Source organism: Poeciliopsis prolifica, unplaced genomic scaffold (genome assembly GCF_027474105.1).
Source record: "Poeciliopsis prolifica strain line A6 unplaced genomic scaffold, Auburn_PproV2 SCAFFOLD022, whole genome shotgun sequence".
Lineage (NCBI taxonomy): Eukaryota > Metazoa > Chordata > Actinopteri > Cyprinodontiformes > Poeciliidae > Poeciliopsis > Poeciliopsis prolifica.
Genome location: NW_026562397.1, coordinates 5,714,952 through 5,735,973, shown reverse-complemented (window position 1 = coordinate 5,735,973; position 21,022 = coordinate 5,714,952). Strand labels below are relative to the sequence as shown.

General features: G+C 41.7%; 2 protein-coding genes across 3 annotated transcripts in view; both read right to left on the bottom strand.

Annotated features, from left to right (window-relative positions):
* Positions 1-622: 622 nt before the first annotated feature.
* lim2.3 (lens intrinsic membrane protein 2.3) lies at positions 623-4,765 on the bottom strand. 2 transcript variants are annotated; one of them, XM_055045448.1, is made up of 5 exons: positions 4,665-4,765; positions 2,597-2,772; positions 1,098-1,247; positions 882-1,016; positions 623-811 (listed from the first exon to the last, which is right to left on the bottom strand). In XM_055045448.1, exons 1-5 carry the CDS (start codon positions 4,673-4,675, stop codon positions 750-752), a joined length of 534 nt encoding a protein of 177 aa, XP_054901423.1. In that variant the 5' UTR covers positions 4,676-4,765; the 3' UTR covers positions 623-749. The 2 variants fall into 2 exon arrangements, with proteins under 2 accessions (XP_054901423.1, XP_054901424.1); XM_055045449.1 differs by lacking the exon at positions 4,665-4,765 and adding an exon at positions 3,261-3,394.
* A 5,022-nt stretch (positions 4,766-9,787) lies between these two features.
* Positions 9,788-21,022, bottom strand: part of zgc:77784 (uncharacterized protein LOC402947 homolog) — an 85,040-nt gene continuing 73,805 nt past the window's right edge. Inside the window, exons 18-26 of the mRNA XM_055045529.1 lie at positions 20,617-20,659; positions 20,388-20,521; positions 19,996-20,283; positions 18,231-18,369; positions 15,044-15,357; positions 14,733-14,852; positions 13,390-13,569; positions 13,100-13,221; positions 9,788-10,506 (exon numbers count right to left, since the gene is read on the bottom strand). Of these exons, the coding sequence (XP_054901504.1) occupies positions 10,495-10,506; positions 13,100-13,221; positions 13,390-13,569; positions 14,733-14,852; positions 15,044-15,357; positions 18,231-18,369; positions 19,996-20,283; positions 20,388-20,521; positions 20,617-20,659 (1,352 nt within the window). The 3' untranslated portion in view covers positions 9,788-10,494. The remainder of the gene's footprint in view (positions 10,507-13,099; positions 13,222-13,389; positions 13,570-14,732; positions 14,853-15,043; positions 15,358-18,230; positions 18,370-19,995; positions 20,284-20,387; positions 20,522-20,616; positions 20,660-21,022) is intronic.

The following is a 21,022-nucleotide window of genomic DNA, read 5'->3' as shown; positions in this document are numbered from 1 at the left end:
AAATCACAATGGCTCCATATCTTGATGCCACCGTCTCGCATCTGAAGACGCAATAATGCTAAGAGAGGAAAATTTGAAAGAGTCTAAATTATTATGAGTCAACTGTAGAACGGCACAATGAGTTTCAACAGAAATTGCACTGAAAAAAATGCACCTTTTTATTGCAATTCACAGTAGATCTTAACCACTGCAAAGTCTTTGGAGTTCAGTGGCAGTTAGAAACCTTTAACTGTTATTTTTTATGATAATCAAATGAAATATTCAGCCCAAAGGAAGCATGTGTAGCGCAAATGAAAGTGGTTCCAAGGGGAATCCTTGAGGAACACCACCAATTGAAGGGCTTTGTAGAGAAAAATGGTTCCCCCAGTTTAATAGACAAAGATTGTACAGACAAATGGGAGGAAAGCACCTGATCAAGCACATTTAAGAAGCTGTCGTAAAATTAAGCAAAATTAATAGAAATGGGAGCAACATGTATAACCAGGCAATCAAATTGAGCTGATTAGACTCCAACAGTCGACAAATTATCGCTGCGATTCCTGAGATCCTTCTGCCGTGAACCAGCTGGAAAGCAACAAAATGAATGGTCAGTGCAGACATTTTTAAAAAATGAGACAAACTCAACACTTTTTTTCTCCTTTATTTTTGCTTATCGTTGAACGTGACGAGTTACAGGAAGTTGTCAGGAAGATTCACGTCGACGCCGGACCATCTCAGCCACGTGGTTTCGCTTGCAGACTGAAAGCAGCTCAGCGCGAGTTGGAGTTCCTTGGGCATTCGTGCATCCGGTAGGCACACATGTAGAAGATACCTAAAAAGAACGCTCGATTAAAACGAGTGAAACACCTTCTCACATATGCAAAAAATGTTAAGGCTTGCACCTGAGAAAAAGGTGAGCACCACCGCCACCCAGCCCATGATGTAGGACCAGGAGAATCGCCAGCTGCCATAGCGTTTCCCGTAGTAGTTGACCGTCACCCCCGTGTAGACGGCCATGGCCAGCAGCACAAAGAAGCCTGCGTGACGGATTTCCGGCCGTTACCGGTTTCAGTTCTGCACAAACCGGGAAAAGGAGAGCAGCGGTGCAAGTAACTTACAGGAGATGAAGAAGAGGATCCCGGCCGCAAACGTCTTGTCAAAGCCGTCGAAGGAAGAGTAGTGGACGAAGGCCATGATGCCGATCACGATGCCGATGAAACAAGCCAGCAGGGAGAGAATCATGAAGGCCCGAGTGGCGTCCCAGTACGCTGTGGGATAAGAGAGATGTTGCTGGGGGAAGCAGACAGAGTTTCGTGTTCTCAGCTGCGCGGCGGGAAAGCTTTACGCGCTTCTCAGGGTCAAAAGGTCGCCGTGGGGAAAGAGGAGGATGCTAGTGGTGTAGATGAAAAATATCTGTTCAGTCAAAGTAAAACGGACTGGCATCAAAAGCTCAGTTTTTATCCAGGTCATTTCATCTGCTACATCACCTTGAGCTGAATGTTCTGCTTTATTGAAATTTGATTTCACATTGTAATTCATGATGACCTGTGAGCTGCTGATCTGTCCAGGGTTCTGTGTTCACTGTGCTTTTTGTGGCTATTTTTCATTTGACTTATTGTTTGAAAGTCTATTTTTTATTGTTCCTCAAAGTGGCTGTTTTTTCCCTAAGTGCCTATTGGCAGAAAACTGTTATCATTTTTTTTTCTTCAGTCTTTTGATGTCATTATTAGGGCTGAAGTGATTAATCAGGAATGATCGACTAATTAAGTAATTGACTGATCATTAACTGGAGTATACAGACTGAACAACAGGCCATTTGCTGAAAGAATAACACAGTCAGAGCAATAATTAAGCCAATACTGTATAACAAACATATGCATTTTGAATTTAAGATGAAAAAAAAAACACCTTTGTAAACATGTTCTACACAGAACTCCTGAAGTTTTGTAGAATATAGTTCTAGATTCACCTGGTTCAAGTTCTGTAAAAAAAAAAAAAAAAAAAAAACCCTTAAGTATCTTTTGCTACGTAATTATTAATGAGTTAATCCAAAAAATAGTCGACTAATCTACAACTGATTAAGTGCGAACAAACTAAAAAAGTGCTACATTTTTGAATTTCAGTCAAAAGAAGTTTATTCTTTATTTAATCATTATTATTTATTTATTTTACAGTAACTGAATTATTTATTCATTTAAATATTGTTAATGCCTTACAAAGATTGTATAAAAAAAATCAGCAACATTTTTTAAGACCTGGTTAATCCGAATGACCATCTGACTAATCTGTCACTGAAATAATCCTGGGTTACAGTCCTAATTTTTATCATTCTTGAATTTATCTTTACTGATCTTTCTTTTTTCTAACATCTTTTCCAACTTTATGCCACAGTATAATCATTCAGACTTTCCTGTTTTATGGATTGTAGTTTAATTAAATTTTCTTGTCCCGTCTTTTGCTTTTATTGCTGCTCATTGTTCTGCAGTCACGCCGTCGTATATGTCACAGTAAGCTGATGACTGGTTCTGTGGGTTTAACAGGGTGACCAGAAGGAGCTTGGTCCGACACGGTCAACTAAACGCGCCACGGCCTCCGGCCTGCGCGCAGCGAGTCTCACCGATGCTGTCGGAGTGCGTCATGCACTTCCCAGGCACACAGTACCGCCACAGGCCCTGGTGCATGTAGTTGCTGGAGTGGCGGTACTGCATCCAGTAGTCGGTTGCCGTAGAGACGATGAGGAGTATGTTCCCGACTCCGGCGCAGAACAACCCGCCTCCCATAAAGCTGTACATCCTGCCAAAATATACCAAGAGAGAGGAGAAGAAGAAGAGGAAGAAATGAAAAAAGGACGGGTCAGGGCTTGAGACGGATCCGGATGGCGCCGCTTCGGCGTGGCAGCTCAGAAGAAACCAGGAGAAGACGCATGAGGGAGCTTATCAGCCCTTTACTCCACATGAAGAAGCAGGCCGGCTTGATCTAATCCCTCGTTGACCTTTGACACCGTCAGAGCAATGTTAAACATGTTTGACTGAATAAATCAGGAGGCTTTTCAGGAATAGCAAACAGGAGGCAAAATGAGCCAGAGAATATTCTTCTTGCTTCAGATTCAGTGGAGCATCCACAAAAACATGACATCTTCTCAGAATATTTTATGCAAAGTGGACCTTTCCAGCATTTTTGACCCAAATAAAAAATATTTTAAAAATCACAATTCAATTCAAAAGGCACATTAGAAAAATAACTTTGGGATGCAGATTTGGAAAGGGACTCGACTGCGTTACCTTTGCGTTTTTTGTTCTTTTTCCTCGGAAACAGTTGAGGGAATCAATCCAACATTCCGGGTCGTCGCAGCGCAAAGCAGGAAAGTTTTGTTTGCGTGCAGGAAACCGAGCCAGCAGACGGATCGGTGGGGGGGACAATAGGGGCCCCGCGGAGCCGCAACCAATCAGAGCGGATGAGTCTCTGTGTTTGAGGGGGAATCTGCTGAAAACACAGAAACTCCCAAAGCGTCCCAGTCAATACTGATGACGGGGGGCTTTTCATTCACACCTCACACGGTAAACCCGCGACCTGCAGCAGGTGGGGCCCCGGGGCCGGTGCGCAGACAAAACCCGGAGCAGTACAGCAGAGTTCAGTCATTTATTTTTAAAAAAGTAAATAAAAAATGTTTGCAAATCCCTTCTCGGCAATTATTTGCATCAGTTTTTCAAATAGTCTAAGCACCTGCATTATCATGCTGCTGCACAAATTTGGTACACAGCTTTACATCTGGTTTTGCATTTCTGAAACTTTCTCACATTTGTTTTTCCATGTGCAAATGCAAACATTTTATTGCACAGGTGGAATAAAATGTACAACTTGGGTCACATTGATCCATTGGTGATGACTTCCACATGTTTGTTTGGTTGTTTTTTGTCCTCCTGTTTGGCTTGGAATCAGCAAAAAGTACAATAAGTCATACATTTATTTTCTCCTTATGGATTCAGAATATTTTCTTTTCTCTTCCTTTTTTACTGGAAACTCTAGTTACACTTTTTTTTTTTTTACCCACAAAGTTTAAAAGCTGTGCAATGCGTTCTCTTTACTTCACAATTATCTTGCGGTTTGTGCTGATGTGTGACGTGACAAAAGTAGAGACTCAAGTTTTTTCTTTCAAATGAAACACATTTAATTGTTTTTCTTTTTCTTAAGTTAATGAAGAAAAAATGTTTTTTATTATTTGGTCTGTTTGAAGGAAACAAGCAGTGGAAGGAGGATAAATTGCTGTCATTAGGTGCATTGAACGCACCATAATGGAGGTTCTTTGGTTCGGCGCAGCAGCTTTGAACTACATCGATTTAACTGCGGTTGCCAGGGCAACACTGCAAAGCGGTGGCTTTGGAGCAAATAGTCGAGTTCTGCGTTTCCCTTAGGGTTTTTATTTTTGATTTATTTTTTTCACCTACACAAAGAGACCACATTGAAAATAAAGGAACAGTCCACACCTCACCACTAGGTGGTGCTTTCCAGTCACTTTTCGATGCTGCTCACTCTGCTGAACGTTCACCTGCTTAGAGGTTGCACAAATATGAAAATGACATTGCTTGAACGTCAAAGGCCTTCATGCTAAAATGACAACGACACATTTAATTGCCAGAACACAGAATGTGTTCACCGGCGGCACAACGAAGACGGATCAGACTGACCTCCGTTTCATGCTGGGGTCGAGCTCTGGAGAGATTTCCCTGTGACTGTGATGGCATCGTGATAATCGTGCGTGGAGCCTGAGAAGGAACTTGAAATGCGCGCGTGGTTCATGACGCGTCGCGGATTCGTTCTGTCTCTCGGTTTTTAACAAATCACACCCAGACCACAAAGTTCCGCTTTGTCTCGTCGTTCCAGGGAGAGAACGTTCCCCCACCCCGAGTCCTGGGGATCGTCTAGATGTTTTGTGGGTAAATGTGAGACTTATTGTTTTCTTTTCCACCAAGATGAATTCTGAAGCAAAAGTGACTTGCAATGCTTCAGTTGTTGTTCTGAGTTTTGAAAAGTTAACCATCGGTGTGATTTTATGAGGAAAGGTTTGCGGCTGTTGGTGTTTTCTCTGTTTTTCGCGCATTGCTGCTCTTACTGTGCTTCAAAAGTCTTAAATTGGCTGATAGATGTCATAGATTTTGTTCCTCGTGTTTTTTTGTTTCTTTTTAAATGCTTTTTTCATTCGTCGCGGGACATTAAGCTTTTAGAAATCTTTAAACCTGATTCGTGTCGTCGGAGAGGTTCCTTGAGGTAACTTACTCTTTGGTAGAGCAAGAAAAAGTCAGATTAAAGTGCCAGAAAATGAGTTTAATCACAGTGAGACTTAAGAAAGATCCTACAAGGGCAGTAGCCCAGGGCCCCAATGTCAAGGGGTTCCACTGGTGTTCTTTTCTTCTTTTTTTTTTTATCAATGTGTGTTTTGCAAACGTCGTACTTTACATGAAGCTCTTAGGCTCAGGTCAGGTGAGTTGCATAAACATTTTGGGATTTTTATGAATAAAAATAACACTTCAGTATAAGTTATAGCAAAGTTTTGTGGGGTATCAGCATTGAACTACCTGGCTAGACGTCATATTAAACCTACTGTGCATCACTTCTCCTGCATAAGACTATTTAATGTTAAAAATCATAGCCTGACCTCAGAACCTCCACATGCCTGAAAGCACAGGATCGCACCGGCAGCCTGAATCCTGCGACCTGTTCAGATCGCAGTGGATGACCGTCATCCTCCTGGCCCGGTGGGGGCCAGATGGCGTTGGCCTAAGACGACGGAGTCCAACACGTTTTCCACACTGTCTCCCTGCTGCAGTGCTGCAGCTGGTTCTTCAGCTAATAAGATCAGCACCAGGAAGGTTCATCCAGTGGATGACAGAGCTGACACAGGAGGGTGGAAGCCTTTCATATTCCAGCGCTGTCACGTTTCAGGGGCTGTTGCTCCGAGATGAAGGCTTCCCGCTCTCATTAAGCCACGTTCAGGCTCACAATGCTGCAATCTGAGGGAGGAGAGCATCAACTCGTGCACACTTTCTCGTAGATGAGTCCTTTTTGGGGTTTTTTTTTACTGTTTTTTTTTTGTTTCCTCGGAACGTGATGCGACGTGCTGGGAGTTTATTCAGTCTTCAGGGTCATTTGGCTCCGGTTGAAAAACTTGAGCTCATTTCTGTTTTTTTTTTTCCGTGCTTCAAGGCCTCTCTGAATCAGAGACAAAAAGTTATTTCATTGCACCTCAGAAGGACTTGCAGAAGAGTTTATATCACTTTCGCTTTTTCTTTTCTTTTCTTTTTTTTAATTTCTCAAATTAAAACCGCAGACTTCAGTGGTGAATTTAAGATGATTCAGTTTGACACGTCTCTACCAAATACACACAAACCAAAGATGTTCTTTCCACTGTAGAAATAAAACGTCAACCTGTGATGTGCGGTTTTATTCGGCCGCCTTTACCGTGCGAGTGGTCTTCAACCTGTGGCTCCGGAGCCGCAAGTGGCTCCTTTGGGTCTTCCAAGAAGCTCTTAATAACTAACAATCCAAGTCAAATGGTCGTTCTCTGGAATTTCCAAATTTCCTGCAGTTGATGTTTATCAAACTCGCCCTATTTCAAAGGATCATGGGACATTGGCAGCTCTTTGGATTGCACAGCTTGCAGACTCCTGGCCCAAAATCCATCTAATAAGTCAAGAGAGTCAAGCTGTGTGCTATTTCATCTTGGTAAAAGTGTATTTGTCCAGGAATTGAGGGAGATTCGAAAGCTGACGATAGAACCCGGGTGTGGAGCAAACCAGCTGGTACCAAACAGGGACCAGGTCCGGTTGTTTTGCGAGGAAGGTTTCCCAGACTTCCTGGAGCGATGGCGGCACTTCCTGTCCCGTTCGTTAGTGGAAACGTCTCCGTGTCCACCAAGTGCTGTCGGATCCTCGGTGTTTCCACAGACACTGAATCCTCCAGTGACGCTTTTCCTCCCCCTTGCATAGATGAAAGCATCATCGTATATCAGTGTCTCTGCTTTCTGCATAATTAAACTCTTCAATGTGCAGCCATGTTTGTAATGAGGTTTAGGCAATATATTGTAACCCTGCTCTGAAACATGTGCATCCTGCTATTGCTGACAGTCTGCTCACATCCCTACATTAATACTCCCAGCCACATGAAAACGGATCTTAATTGTTTTATTTATACGGATCGCACCGAAACACCAAGTCGCTGTCGGCAACCAGGGCGTCAATCATGGCTTTTTTAAAAAGTTTTTAAAAAATTTTGGCCAGTTACATGTTTTCCCTTTAAGATCTCGAGCAAACGCTCCTAAGCTTACCAGTTACTGCTTACACTAATGCCAATACGTAATCAATAATCAGGATAAGTTACTCATTCAGAAGATACGGAGTGACTCAATTTCACAGAGTCAAAGTCTCAAATTGAGTAAAGTTCGACAGCATGTAAATGATGAAAACAATGACACACAAATAGTTTCTCCCAGCTTTTGTTTTGCCGATTTGCCGACGTCAAAGCCGGCGCTTTTTGAAACTCTGTGTTGTTTTTGTGTCTGATGTTTTATTCTTCCACCAAACACTCCTCAGATCCGATTCGGTTCAAATTCAGGCTGGGAAATTCCAGATTCCTCAGCGAGAAACACAAGTCACATGTCAGCGTGACTCGCTAAAGTATTCACACTCTGCTGAACGTTCACCTGTTCACAGATTGCACAAATATAAAAATGACATTGTTTGAACCTCGAAGGTTTTCATAATTAAATAACATGACACACACACAAAATAAAAAAATAAATAAAAAATCTGACTTTCTCTCATTTTGAACAGCACCATCTTGTGGAACAGAACAAAACAAGGTGGTGGCACAATTATGGATCTGAAGTCAACACAGATTTTTTCCCAACGTTGTTGCCCAAATAAAATGCGTCATTTGTATTTTCAGCCACAGATTTTAAAGTTAACTTAGGTCTGGACTTTGAATAGGCCATTCTGTTTTGCGTATTTTGAGCCGCTGTTGTTCTGCCTTCACATTGAAGGTTCTTGTTGCTGGAAGTTGAACCTCTGCCATTTCTCAGGGCTTTTTTTGTTGACACGTGTTCTGTCCTGTATTCGGCTCAGACTCTCTAACACCTACGGCCAGATTTGCTCTTTGTACTCAAGGAAAAACGGCCTGGCAGCACGACGCGTTCAGCGTCGGTTTTCTGCCACACAGCTTTTTGTATGGAGGCCATAAAGGTTAAATGTGCTCATCCGATAAGGGCAGATTGTTTCCCCGCGCGGCAAAATTATTGAGCCATTTTTTTCCCCCTGCCTTTTTCTGAAGAGAAAAGCGTCAATGTAATAGTTGTCCTGTCAACATCAGTCTCCTGAACATTGGATTTTCTCAGCACCTACAAAGAGACCACGGGCCTCCTGGCTGCTTCTTTTTTTCTTTACTTTCTTTTCTCAATGTCTCTTGTTTGACAATGTAGCATGTTTGTCGGCGTGCTAATGGAGACCTTTACAGAGAGGGGGTGTGGGGGGAAGAAAGAAAGAGAGGTGGCAAACAGCTAAAGGGAAAGATGAAAATAAGAATAGAGGGGAAGGAAAAGGATGAAGGGAATGCAAGAGAACACCTTCGAGAACTTTAGTTATAAACCTGCAAAAAGAGAGAAAAAAATGACACAGTAACCAGTGAGAAACAGATGCTTTTATAACAGCGTGGCTGAAAAGCGCCGTGTTATGAATACGCAATGTATTCAGTGGCAACCGACGCCCAAGATGGAGTGTATGCTGAATTCAAAGACCTGTGTGTGTGTGTACTTTTATACCAGATACACAGGAACACTGACACCATGTTTATCTTCTCCTGGTCCTGATTTTTTTTGTGTGTGCTTCTTCTCTTTTCTACTCGTCAGGTTTAAAAGTGTGCATGAATTAAGTTCTGGTTAGGGTTAGAGTTACCCAAAAGACAAATTTTAGCAAAAAATGACTTAGCTCACGATTTCATAAAGGTGACGACTCCATCTCTCCAAAAATAGCCCCGCGTCGCTTACCTGGCTCCTGGTCAACATCTGTTCAACCCGGAATCTTCCCTTGATTGTGCAGGTCATGACATAACATTCCTATATGAAAATCTTTTAATGGTCATATGTAATATTAACATCTTCTTGTAAATAACAGCCATTTGCATTAAAATAACCAGATATGACCTATGGTAACATTCCACCGTTTGTGTATAAAAATATCAATATATTGAAGGAATTTCCCTTTTGAACCAAAATCATTAAGATAAATTAGCCTTTCAAAAATCAGAGATGACATCATTTAGACAGAAAGCTCTGTTCTTCTTGAAACTCCTGGTCTTTTCTGATTGGTCTGTTTTGATTGATCCTCGTCCAATAGGATGCGGGGCTTAAAGATGGCAGAAGATGAGTTTTTTACCAGTGGATTTCTGCCGAGTCAACAAATACAAAACACATTTCTACCAATTAGAAAACTACCTCACAGGTTCCTACAGCTGTAGCTGAGAACGCTGGTTACCTTAAAGATGTTTCCTTAAATCTTTCCAGTAAAAACAAAATGATATAATAATGATAAAAAACAACAACAAAAAAAACAGATCTGTTCTGAAAGCCAGAAAGGTTTTTCAGAGCACTTTTGAATCGTGTTTCTGCTTCCGAGTTTCATGGACGCGTTTCGCTGGACGGCAGCAGCAGCTGACTGGAAAACCCAGTCAGGCTGGCGTCGTCATCCGCAGAGTCCCACTGCTACCAACATGACTGCTATTCTTCTGTCACACTTAGTAGATTTCACACTCTACGCAAGAGGAACCTTTATGTAACAAAGCCTTTTATTTATTTATTATTTGTTTTTTCAAATTTAAAAATGAACACACTGGTGATCTAATACGGTTACACAGCCACACGGGAAGGTAAAACTAAAGCACTGGCACACTCACGCACACACACACGCACGCACATGCACGCACACACACACACACACACACCGACATCGTGAGATCTAGCTTCATGTCCCTCTTCCCCGCCCCGTCGTTCATCAAAAAACCAAAACAAGAAGAAAAAAAAAAAAAACAGAGAGAGACAAAAACGCAGCATCATAGTTTTGACGGTCAGGAGTAAACAAAAGATACATTCATTAATCTGCTGCACAACAACGCAATACTTCCATTTCATTCCCTTGAGCCTAAAAATACCAAACGTTTCTTTTCTTAGCAATAAATCTGATCACCTCTTCTTTTAAAAAAAATAAAATAAAAGATTACAGAGGAACTCTTTACAAGGAGGGGGGAGTGAGAGAAATCACACGCAAGAAGAAGAAGGAAAAAGAAGATCCTTAAGGTAAAACAAGAAGAGAATACGAGTAGCTTGTGAGCAGGCAGATGGCGAGCCTTGACGCTTTTCCTTTTGTCTTCAGCTTTTCGCGGGATGCCATGGCAACACATTGATGGTTCGCAGAGACAGGAAGTTGGGGAGGAAAAGAGAGGAGAACGTCACATGGTGTAATCGGCGGCTGTCTATAAGAGGTTCTGCGGAGAAAGCCACATGAGAAGAGTGCGCGCGGTTAGACGAGCAGAGACACTGGCATGCAGATTACACAGAGAACAGCTGTGGAGATGAAGCCGCGGGAAAAGAAACAATCCCTAAAGTGGGCAAGTAATGAGGCTCACATATCATGTTGCCCGTTTTTAAGATTCAGTTTCAAATCAGAAAAGTGTCTTTGCTGAGGAATCGGGTCCACAAGTGTAAGTAACTTGAATAATCATATGTGGTAAAATGGAAAATCTCAGTCACGTGCCAATTAAAAAAAAAAAATCTGATTAATCGATTAATTGTCAGAATAACTGACAAAATAATCGATTACCAAAATTATCATTAGCTGCAGCCCAGCTGAAGGTTTAAATAGCCTCTTTCTTTTGCTCCTTCTGCGCTCTATTGTCGATGAAAGTGATCCCCGATGAAATGAGAATGTGGTTTTAACAAAGTAAAACAGTTTAAACGACAAACGATGGTCAGCAGATAAACCGCAAAAGCAAATATTTGAGTCAACGCGTGCGGAAAGTGCTGCGGTGTGAAAAAAAATGCGTCCAAACAGCCCAGGAAAACACTTAAAGGTACAGGACGCCTTTAAATGAGCTTTAAGAAGTCGATGTGCATCAAAACATGCTCATAAATCTGTTCCACGTGCTGCGGCTATGGCGGAGGGAATCCTCACACTATCAGGGAATATTGCCACATCCTCTCTCAGCTGAACATCTGTTGTTGGATATTTTTAAACCACAAACAACATTTCATCTTTAGGCGGCAGAAGAGAAAAGTACTTCTGAAGTCAAACTCGGAATGACTGTCGGTGTAATTAATGTGCTTGATGTATTTTTAATACATGTATTAAAAGTTTGCAGAGAGTCTGCAGCAGCAAATGAGATTTACTGGGACTCTCATAGGTCTGCCTAACCCAGTTAAGAGCCTGCAATTGTGTGAGAATAAATGAGAATAATAAATCCTCTCAAAACATTTTCCTCTTTTAGAGTAATAAGCTATAAGTGTTCAATTCAAAAATGGCAAGGAAGAAGGAAAAGAAAGACTCTTTAGCTAATACTTTACTGAAACACCTTCAAATTAATCTACATACACATAAAACGCATCTATGCACATAAGATCTATTATAGTAAATCAGATTAGTTAGAAATGAAGTGCAAATGTCTTGGTACCCTTTAGCTGAAGTCACAGTTGACAGAGATGTTGGAATCACTCAGAAGAAGAGTGAAGGAAACTCTCCACAATTACATATTTGTTGAACGTGTGTAGCAAAGGACAGCAGCGGCAGTCATAAAAACAGTGTCAATGAAAAAGTGTCAAGGTCACAAAAGTGGCATCACGAAAACTGAGTTTCTCCGAAACGGCTGAGCAGACAAGACAAAAGGTCAGGAAGGAAGGTTGTCAGGAGTCTGACAGGAACACTGAGGGCAGAGCAGGTTCTGGTCGGGACCATTTATGATTTATGTTCTACGTGTGACAAGACTCCTGCTGTGTCCATGTGACTGACACCGGAGGCTGCAAATCGGACGCAGTTTCTGCCAAAGAAAACTTCCCGGCGAGGCGAAAACTCTTCTAAAAGCTTCATCTGATGACAGCAAAGCCGAACTCTTTGGGCCTCAAATCCTAAATATCATGTTGACAAAAATAGCTCTGAGCGTTATTTTAAGAAACCACTTCCACAGTGAGACATGGCAGTGGCAGCATTGTGATTTGGGGTCACCTTTTTTTCCAAGGGATTTTTTTGTTTTTTTTGTGATCGATAATAAAAATATGAACACATAAGAATTTTAGTTTTCTCCAACTGTGCATGAAACGAAAGAAAAAAAAAAGATTAAATTCATTAAGTTCTCAAGGTAAACAAACATGAACAAAGCAAGTTTCACTTATGTCATTAAATTACTTGTGACCACTTAACAGTTTTTTTTAAGTTGGAAAACCATTCTCTTTTTCTCAAATAAAATAAAATTTAATTAAATAAAGAATAGTGATCATTTAATTTGCTCTTTTCTTTATTTTGTATTTATGCATTTTGTGGCTTTTCTAGTTATGCCTTCAATGAAGAAGTTGACTCTTGTTTTCCTCTCTATGACTTGATTCCCTGCAGGGTCAGTGGGAAAGGCAAGCATTTTTCAAGTCAGGGCCGGTGCCCCCTTTACTCCCCCTCTTGGGGACGCCACTGCCAAGAGAAGACAGAAGGTTCTTCAGCGACACTTAGGTTTAGGGGGAATGAACAATTATGCAACCAGGCTTTTGAAGTTGTTGTTTTTTGTGTATGGATTTCAGTACGCTGAAGGTAGAACAATATTGAAATAATTTACCGCAGTTGGTTATTTTTATTTGCTTCACAAAAATTTGACATTTTAACAGTAATATGTACATTTTCTTTTAAGCCGCTGTATTTAAATGTCATACTTCAATCGGCCAGTGGACTGAGAGCTGTACTGGATAGAAGAAATAAACTCTAGATCCCATCTTTACTCATTTATGCGTTTATTTATAAATATTTATTAAAGACGGGCCTGCTTTCTGCAGAGTCTCTCGTTGACTTGATAACAGTTCAGTATCTGCTCTGTTCAGACTCACCTTATCTCTCCTCTGAGCAGCGGCGGCGGGCCGAGGAAATGCCCGTCTCCCCAAGGACCCGGAGCCCGACGTCTGGACCTCGGACAAGACGTTTGGCTGTCTATATGGGATTACATTCTCATCTGCTGAGGGAAAACAGATCGCTCACATTTAAAGCGTTTTAACCCCTGAATGACTGAAAACAGAGATCATTTACCAGAAGCTCCGCAACAATATTGAATCAGACCTGTGTGACGTTGCTGCCAGAGCCGGTTTTGTTTTCCTAAATTTTTTATTTTTTATTTTTTTACCTTGTGATAACCACTTTGCAAGTCCTCCCCTCTGGGGTGAGGAATCGTCTCCTCGCTTCAGGAGAGCGGGCAAATCGCTTCCCTCTCTTGTTTCGCTGTCTGCTTGTCTGCGACTCGAAACGTCCACAAAGAGCCGCGGGGAGCCGTCTGCGGCGGGAGGGGCCGGCGGAGGCGGGAGTTCTGTGTGTGATTCATCAGCGATGATTAAAAAAAATTATTAAAAGAAACAAAAAAAACAACACACAAAGACAAAGAGAATTTTATCTTAAAGGGAATACTTTGACATTTCGGGAAATCTACTCATTCACTTTCTCGCTGCGAGTTAGATGAGCAGATATCACTTTTGAGGCCGACTTGCTCAATAGCGGGACGCGGAGGGGGACCTGAAAGCTCAAAGCGGGAGCCTGTGACTCTCAGCACCCTGCTTACCCATGATGCATCATGTCATTTTAGTGACGACAGCCTTTTTCTGGACCGCTGTGAATTAAAGTGTTTGGACATGGAAACCAGCGATTACTCAGATGGTAAATGGGCCAAAGTCAGATATCTAAAGAAGGGGTTCCCTAACTTTTCCATCCTAATAACATTAGCCTCTGATCAGGGACTCTATGCAAACCAATAGACAACGTTAATATAAAATATGTAAAGAAACATTGAGTTGTGGAATATTATTTCACTTTTATTCACTATTCAACCATTATTACATTTGTTTAGTGTAAATGCTGCTTCGAACTGTTTTTAACAGCAGTGTGAGTCGCAGTGGTGCAGATATATTTTTGAAAAACACTTTACATTTTACGATTATAAAAAAAACTACGATTGAAAATCTGCGATTGAGACTTTAAAAAATGAACTTTTCTGTCTCATAAACGACATGGTGACGTTTTGAACAAATATGTTAAAATCATATTCTTTATAAAAGTTACACGCTGCAGCTTTGACCAGCTAGAGAAGTGCCGTTACAGAACACATGCATCTATTACACATTACAGCCTGTGACCTTTGCAGGCCGCTGGTTGTGCTTGATTTTATTTAAGGGCGTCAGAATAAAGAGGATCAACTATTAAAGCAAACCACACTATTCAGGCTTTTGAAAAAAAAATGGCTTGTTTGTCAATCTTCCTAATGTTCCAAGAGAGTCTATTGAGAAAAGCTTGAGAGTTCAAAGGGCATGAGTACTTTTGCTAATAAAAATGAAACAAACCGGAGCTGATGGCTGCTGTTTAATTCAAAGAGGTAATAATACAAGAAGCCATGTTTGCGGATTTGCTCTAAATAATTTAGAAAATGAGCGGCGTTCTCTTAACTGGATCAGAACTGACCGGTCGTGGCTCAGGAAGTACCTGCCGCGTCTCCGTGCCTCTCTCTCCGGCTCTGTCCGTCCCTCGGCGCTCTCTTTTTACTCCTGGGTTTCTGCGCCGCAGCCGTCGGGCTCGACTCGGCGGCCGCGTCGAGAGATTGTCCTGACAAGAGAGCATTGCTGACGTCATCCTTTAGGGAAACTTTACGCAGAAGCCAAAAAAATTACAAATAAATCCCCCGTGAATAAATGCAACACGATTTACTTTCTGCTGAGTAACAGGAAAGCAGATTCTTTGTGACGCGGCGCGGTCGCGTGAGTCCAGCCTCAACATTCAAATTAATTCAAACTGACCTTTGCCGAGGCTTTCTCCCCTGAAATCATCCTCCCATTGGCTGCTGTGGTTGCACAGATCACTGGCTTCCAGTGCCTTGGTGTTGGTGAATAGATCGGGGTTGGACTGGGACACCTGGCTCTGCTGGTGGCGAACCAACAAGTCAAAGTGCTGGATGCGGGGACTGTCGCCTGGCTGCGGGGCGTCATGCTGTGGGGGAGGCATTACTTCCTCTGGTCTGGACGGCAGGTCTGACCCGTCCTCCCTGTAAGAGTCCATCAGGTAGGTTCTGGCCGGCAGCGGAGGACACCAGTCATCATCTTCCTCCTCGGAGCTAAACGTTGGGCGGAGAGAAGGCGGAAGGTGAAGGAGTGGCTTTCAGAGAAACACTCTGTCTTCTTGCATCTGATTCAGGATGTGGGATTCGTTTTCAGTTAGATTTTTCAATACAACATGGGGCTGGGCAATATGGCTGAAAAACATATCACGAAAACATATCACGATACAAGCGTCTCATATCGGTTAATGTCAATGGATATCGATTTGTTTTGCTTTGTGTTAAGTATCTGAAATGTTGCCTTACTGGTGCTGTTACCTTTTCCCTTTTATTCACTGATTGTTCTTTTTATTGTTTTATTTTTGATCAGTTATGAGGTCTGGTAGTGAAACATGAAACTGCTGCTGCGTAAGTTATTCAACAAGTTGCTGCTAGGTAACCGCAGAGCGAGTGAGTTGATGACCTTCACCTTTCTCAGCTGGCCGTGAGCCGAGGTTGAGTGGCTTCTTCTGCCTACGTCTCCCAGAATGCCATGTGGCTCAGTGAATATTCTAAACACTGAATATTGAATATTCAATCAGGCATATTATTAATTGATATTGATCATGTGTCTGTTGCGGTACATATTGTTGTTGATTTATTGTCCAGCCCTAATCTTAAGCTTCAAAGGGTTTATTTGAACCTTTGAAGGCATCGCACACAACTTGGGAATCAGCAAGTTTAATTTTTGTGACAATTTCATCGAATCCCCAATTGGTCAGAGTTATGTTCACATACAGCAGATTGAGGTTGTGCAGCTTTAGTTATCCAACAATCAGTTTGGACTCTCTGCCAGCTAAATGAAGAGTAGTTGTTCTCATTTCATTTCTAGATATTGAGAAGAAAACAGACAACATGTTTTGTATTAAAATGGATGGATAAGTTTTCTTCCAGAGGATGTTGACGTGTGTTTATTGTAATTCCTGTAAGGTTTGTTTGTGTATTGTTAACGTCTGCACGCTGTGAGTGAAATCGAAGTGAATATCTTTTGCTTGGTCACGCAATTTTGCCCCATAAATCCAATTCCCATTCTGTAAAAACACATAGCTGAACGACGAAGCGTGCATTTAAATTGACGTGACACTCAATGCAACTGATGACAGAATATAAATGTGTCCTGACCACAAATAAAGGAGCAAAAGATATAAAAAAAATTAACCAAATATTTCCAATGTAGAACATTTTTTAAACCACATGTACTGTGTTTTCAAAGCACATGTGGATCGCAGCGTCCCTTGAAAGCCTCAGCAGGGCAAATGTGATTTAAATAGTGTCCTGAGGCCGAGCCGTGGAGGAGAAGCTGTGCTTGACCCGACATGGGAAGAATAATAACACATACAAGCAAAGTATGCAAGTGGCTCGACCTTCAAAACCCACGCCGCTGCGATCTTTGGTGTTTTCATGCGTTCTGCTGGTGCAGAGGAGATCTGATGAATCCCGATTCCTCGACCCAGACAATCTGATTTTATTTGATATATTTTCCTATGCTTCCTAAAAAAATATTCTCTCTTTTTCAACGCACATGTTCAGCATTCAAAATGAAACTGAGCCACACGGCGAAAAACACCAAATCCTATTTTTGTGTCTATTTTTGGTATAGTTTCTAGTGCACACAACTTGATACACTTGACATGAGTAACTTTTTAGCAAGATATCAAAGCTTGCTCAAGATCAATATTTCTTAATATTGATTTTTAAAAAGCACTATTTGTTAATCAACATTAAGGAATTATAGACTTAAAACAAGCTCATATTTACTGCTGGACAGCTACTTGTAAGTTCGTTTTATCAAATCTCAGGTAAGGGTGGGCGTTTATTGGAATGTTTACTGTGAAAAAATTACTGTCATTATAAAAAATTTATTTATTATTATCACATAACGCTACATTCCTGTTGATGCTTATAAAAATTGACTAAAATTTTCTTTTTGACATTTTTTCCTGTGTTTTTTTCCACGGGAGGCGCCAGAAAAAAATAATAAATTCAAAAATATGAGTCAACAAAGTCTCTGTGTGGCATCCAGAAAAAGCTTCATTTCAATAGGAATGTTTTTCAAGAGCAGTATTTAAAAACTGGAAATAAATGGTTTTACCATTTTTACTGTGATCACAATAATACGACAAAATATTATGATAAAATTTTAAGTATATCGCCTACCCCCAATTTCAAGTGTCCTAAGATATTTGTCCTAGAAACCGAAAACAAAAAGGATGTTATGTTTTTGCAGTTGCATCACCTTCCTTTTCTTTCTAAGTTGTTGCCAGAGTATTCGCACAAACCTCAACACCAACCGGTAAACACTTCAGAGCAATCAGAGGGGTCAACAAACGAGCAAAGCCGCAATAAATCAGACACGTTGCTCAAAGTCCTCATGAAACGGAAGCAGTACAGAAGAAGGAGAAGAAGACGACGGGCTCCACCTCCGTGACGCCTGCTGTCATGTCAGCGCCGTCGGGGCCATTTTAATGACGGACGTGTCATTGAAAACGGAAAGCACTAATTCAGCCTGTCAGACGGAGCCTAATGTCATTACAAAAGACACGGCGCAGTCAGAACAGCCTTTCTGATCCCCACCCCGTTATGTCCGCAATCTAATGTGTCAGAAGCGGTTAGTGCGAACGCTCCCCTCCGCCGCCTCGCCTCGCCGTCGGTACACACACAAGTGTTAATTTGCAAACTCCTCAGTCCACCAAACTTCACTTAGGCTTTGCTTGACTGCCTTGGCAGCATTGCGGGGCAGCTTTGATGCCCAGCTGCCTTAACGCCATCTGTCAGAGAAGCGGAGCCAGAGGCCTTCTCGCTAATAATAATGAAATGGAAAAGAAAACAAACAAAAAAACCACTGAATTAAGAGAAGAGCCGAGCGTTCCAGGAGTCTGAAAGATGGCTACCTGTGCTGCGCCTCTCCTTTGTCTGGTTTTGGATGATCTCTGCCCCTGGTGGGCGGAAGAGGAAGCGATAAAACGTCCACCCAGGTGAGAGGAGCCGGCTTGGACAGGGATCCAGCAGATGCCTGCGAAGTCAGTTTGTCTGATAACAACAACAAAAATATAAAAAAAACAATAATTAATGTAGGCCTATCATGACAACCAATTTTGCTCAAAAATGATTGCAATAAACAATAATATTGTTTGAAGATATCACAATATAGCAATGTACATAAAAACTTTATTCCATTCAACATGTCTGTAATGGGGTAGGAAGAACTAACAACTTATTCATAAATACATTTACTTTCCTCAAAACTCTAACTAATCTCATGTGTCTTTATCATTTGTAATTTCTCTGTTTTTAGGTTGAGCCATCATTTAGTATCCTTAGTATCATATTCGTACAGTGGAATCATTGTTATTACTATTATCTTTATGTCCGGCTTGACAAATGAGTACACACTCAAAAAAATGAGCAAGATATGGATTTTAAAACAGTCCTTCTCTAATGGCTTCCCTCTTCAGCCGACCTCATTTCATTTCATCCTCAAAACAACGCGAACGTTTCCATAAGCGAAATTGACGAGAATTAGATCCACTGGCGGCACGACAAGCTGCATAAAGTGGATGAAAGTGGATGAACCAACCGAGTTTTAGTTTTCTTAAGGAGTTTCTCCAAAGCTTCAAAAGCTTTTCCAGTAATTTCTGAAGGTAACTTCTGTTATTTCTCAGTGTTTGCATGTGGATGTGAGTGGGAGGAGATAATGAATAAAAGCATCTTAACTTAAGGTTGGATAAAAAGACATTAATAAAAAAAAAAAAGGGTTAGACGACTTTGAAACAGTTTATTTTGCCACGTTCAAGGTCACACCCACAGCCAATTAGTTCAAAATGTGAATAGATCAGAAGGATGATGCATCTCTCATTTCCAGTAACAGGTGATTTATTTTATTTTTTTGAATGGTGGCGAGAGCCTCGCATGACTCGTTGTTTTTGTGCAGTCTGCTCCCCGTCTGACGTCTCGCGGTTTCACAGATCAGACAGAACATGCGCCGTAAGAGCAGCAGCGTCTCAGGGAAAATGTTCGACTGGCAGCAGACCCAGTGAACTATCGATTGAAACCATTTCAAAAGGTTGTAACAAAGTCGGTGGATTTCACAACAAATTGATGGGTTTTGAAAGCAGAAATAAATCGGATTGTGCCAAATTCTGTGTTATTAAATCCTTTCAAGACGATGGTAAGAGACAGTGCAGAGTTGTGTCAGTAGTACATATTGAGTCGTACTAACTATAAATCCTGAAGGAGGGGAACAAGCAGGACCTTTCCTTATTTCATGAATAATAATAATAAAAAAAAACATTAAAAAGAGGGACATCTGTCTCAGGATGACAAGACTCATTACTCTGGTTGAAAACAGACACAGGTTACCATGGAAAGCGGCTCTGAGCTCTGAGGGCCGTTCAAAGCTGCTAGTTTTAACTCTATTTGTTACCTTTTACTAACTTTTACTGGCCTTAATTTGAGATAATTTAATTTACTACCTTTTACTACCGCACAGAAACCCTGCTATAGGACCAAAGCTGATTGATGCTTTTCACAGTTTATTTTCAGGACACAGAAACATTTTTTGAAAAATGTGCAAAAAGATATAAATGTTTTAGAAAGTTACCTTCTGCCACTTTCAGTGCAACAAAACAAGGAGTTTGTATTGGGGAAATTACTGACCGTTGCTTTTCTTGGTGTACTGGAGTTTGGCATATTCTGACCCCGACTGGCCAGACTGGATGGTCCAGCGGTCCAGGTCCTGCTCCAGACCCAGAATCCCAGCACTGGGCAGCACTGGGTTGCTGCTGTAGGGGTCTGGACCCTGGTTGAAGGGCACGCTGGAGTAGGTGTCATAGTAAGCCAGCAGGTCGTCCTCGGCCGCTGTGTTGATGGTGCTGTAAATGGGGCTGTCGTTGGACGCCGTGCTGCGCTTCTCCGTCTGACTGGGGTAGATAATGATCCCGACGGCTGGACCGGAGGGGAAGAAGGAAAAAAAACAAACGAGTCACACTCTCGGCTACAGCCCTCTGTGCTCCTAACAGGCCATTTCACCTGCATAGTCAGCTTCTTACAGTTATAATATCTTTCCGAGTCCAGTTTTCCAGAGCAGCAGTTGACAAAGTCTTTGCTGTGAGTGAGGTTCGGAGTGGGCCAGGAGTCCGCCAGCCAGGGGTAATTGCCCATATTTGACCCCAACAAGCCAGGCCTTGAGGGAGTGAAAGGTGGGAACGCGTTAGCGCTGTTTCTATTAAACCCAGAGTGTCTCTTATCATGTGAATCAAACCTTAAAGAAGAGTTTACCCTCCATTGACGATTCCAGATCCTTCACTGTGAGCAAAGCCAACTGCAAAAAGGAAAAGAAGAAAGAAAAACAGCTACAATATAAATCATGTTTGACAGCAGAGAAGAGAAAGCTTTCGCCTTAAGACGTCTCTCTTTTTTTTCCCCTTTCCTTCAAAGACTCTGAAGAGAACGAGTGTGTTTAGCCCTGTATCACTACACTTCCCAGTCCAGTCAACAAAAGACAGGTTTGAATTAATTTCTGTGAAAATACACTTCTGACCTAAACACACTCAGACACACACAATGGATGGATTTCCATTAAAGCACGCCCGCAACAAAAGGGAGGCGGCCGCGCAAACCGACACAATCGTAAGGTAATCTAAATCGCAATAACATAACACATAAAGCCATACTACATGTGCTT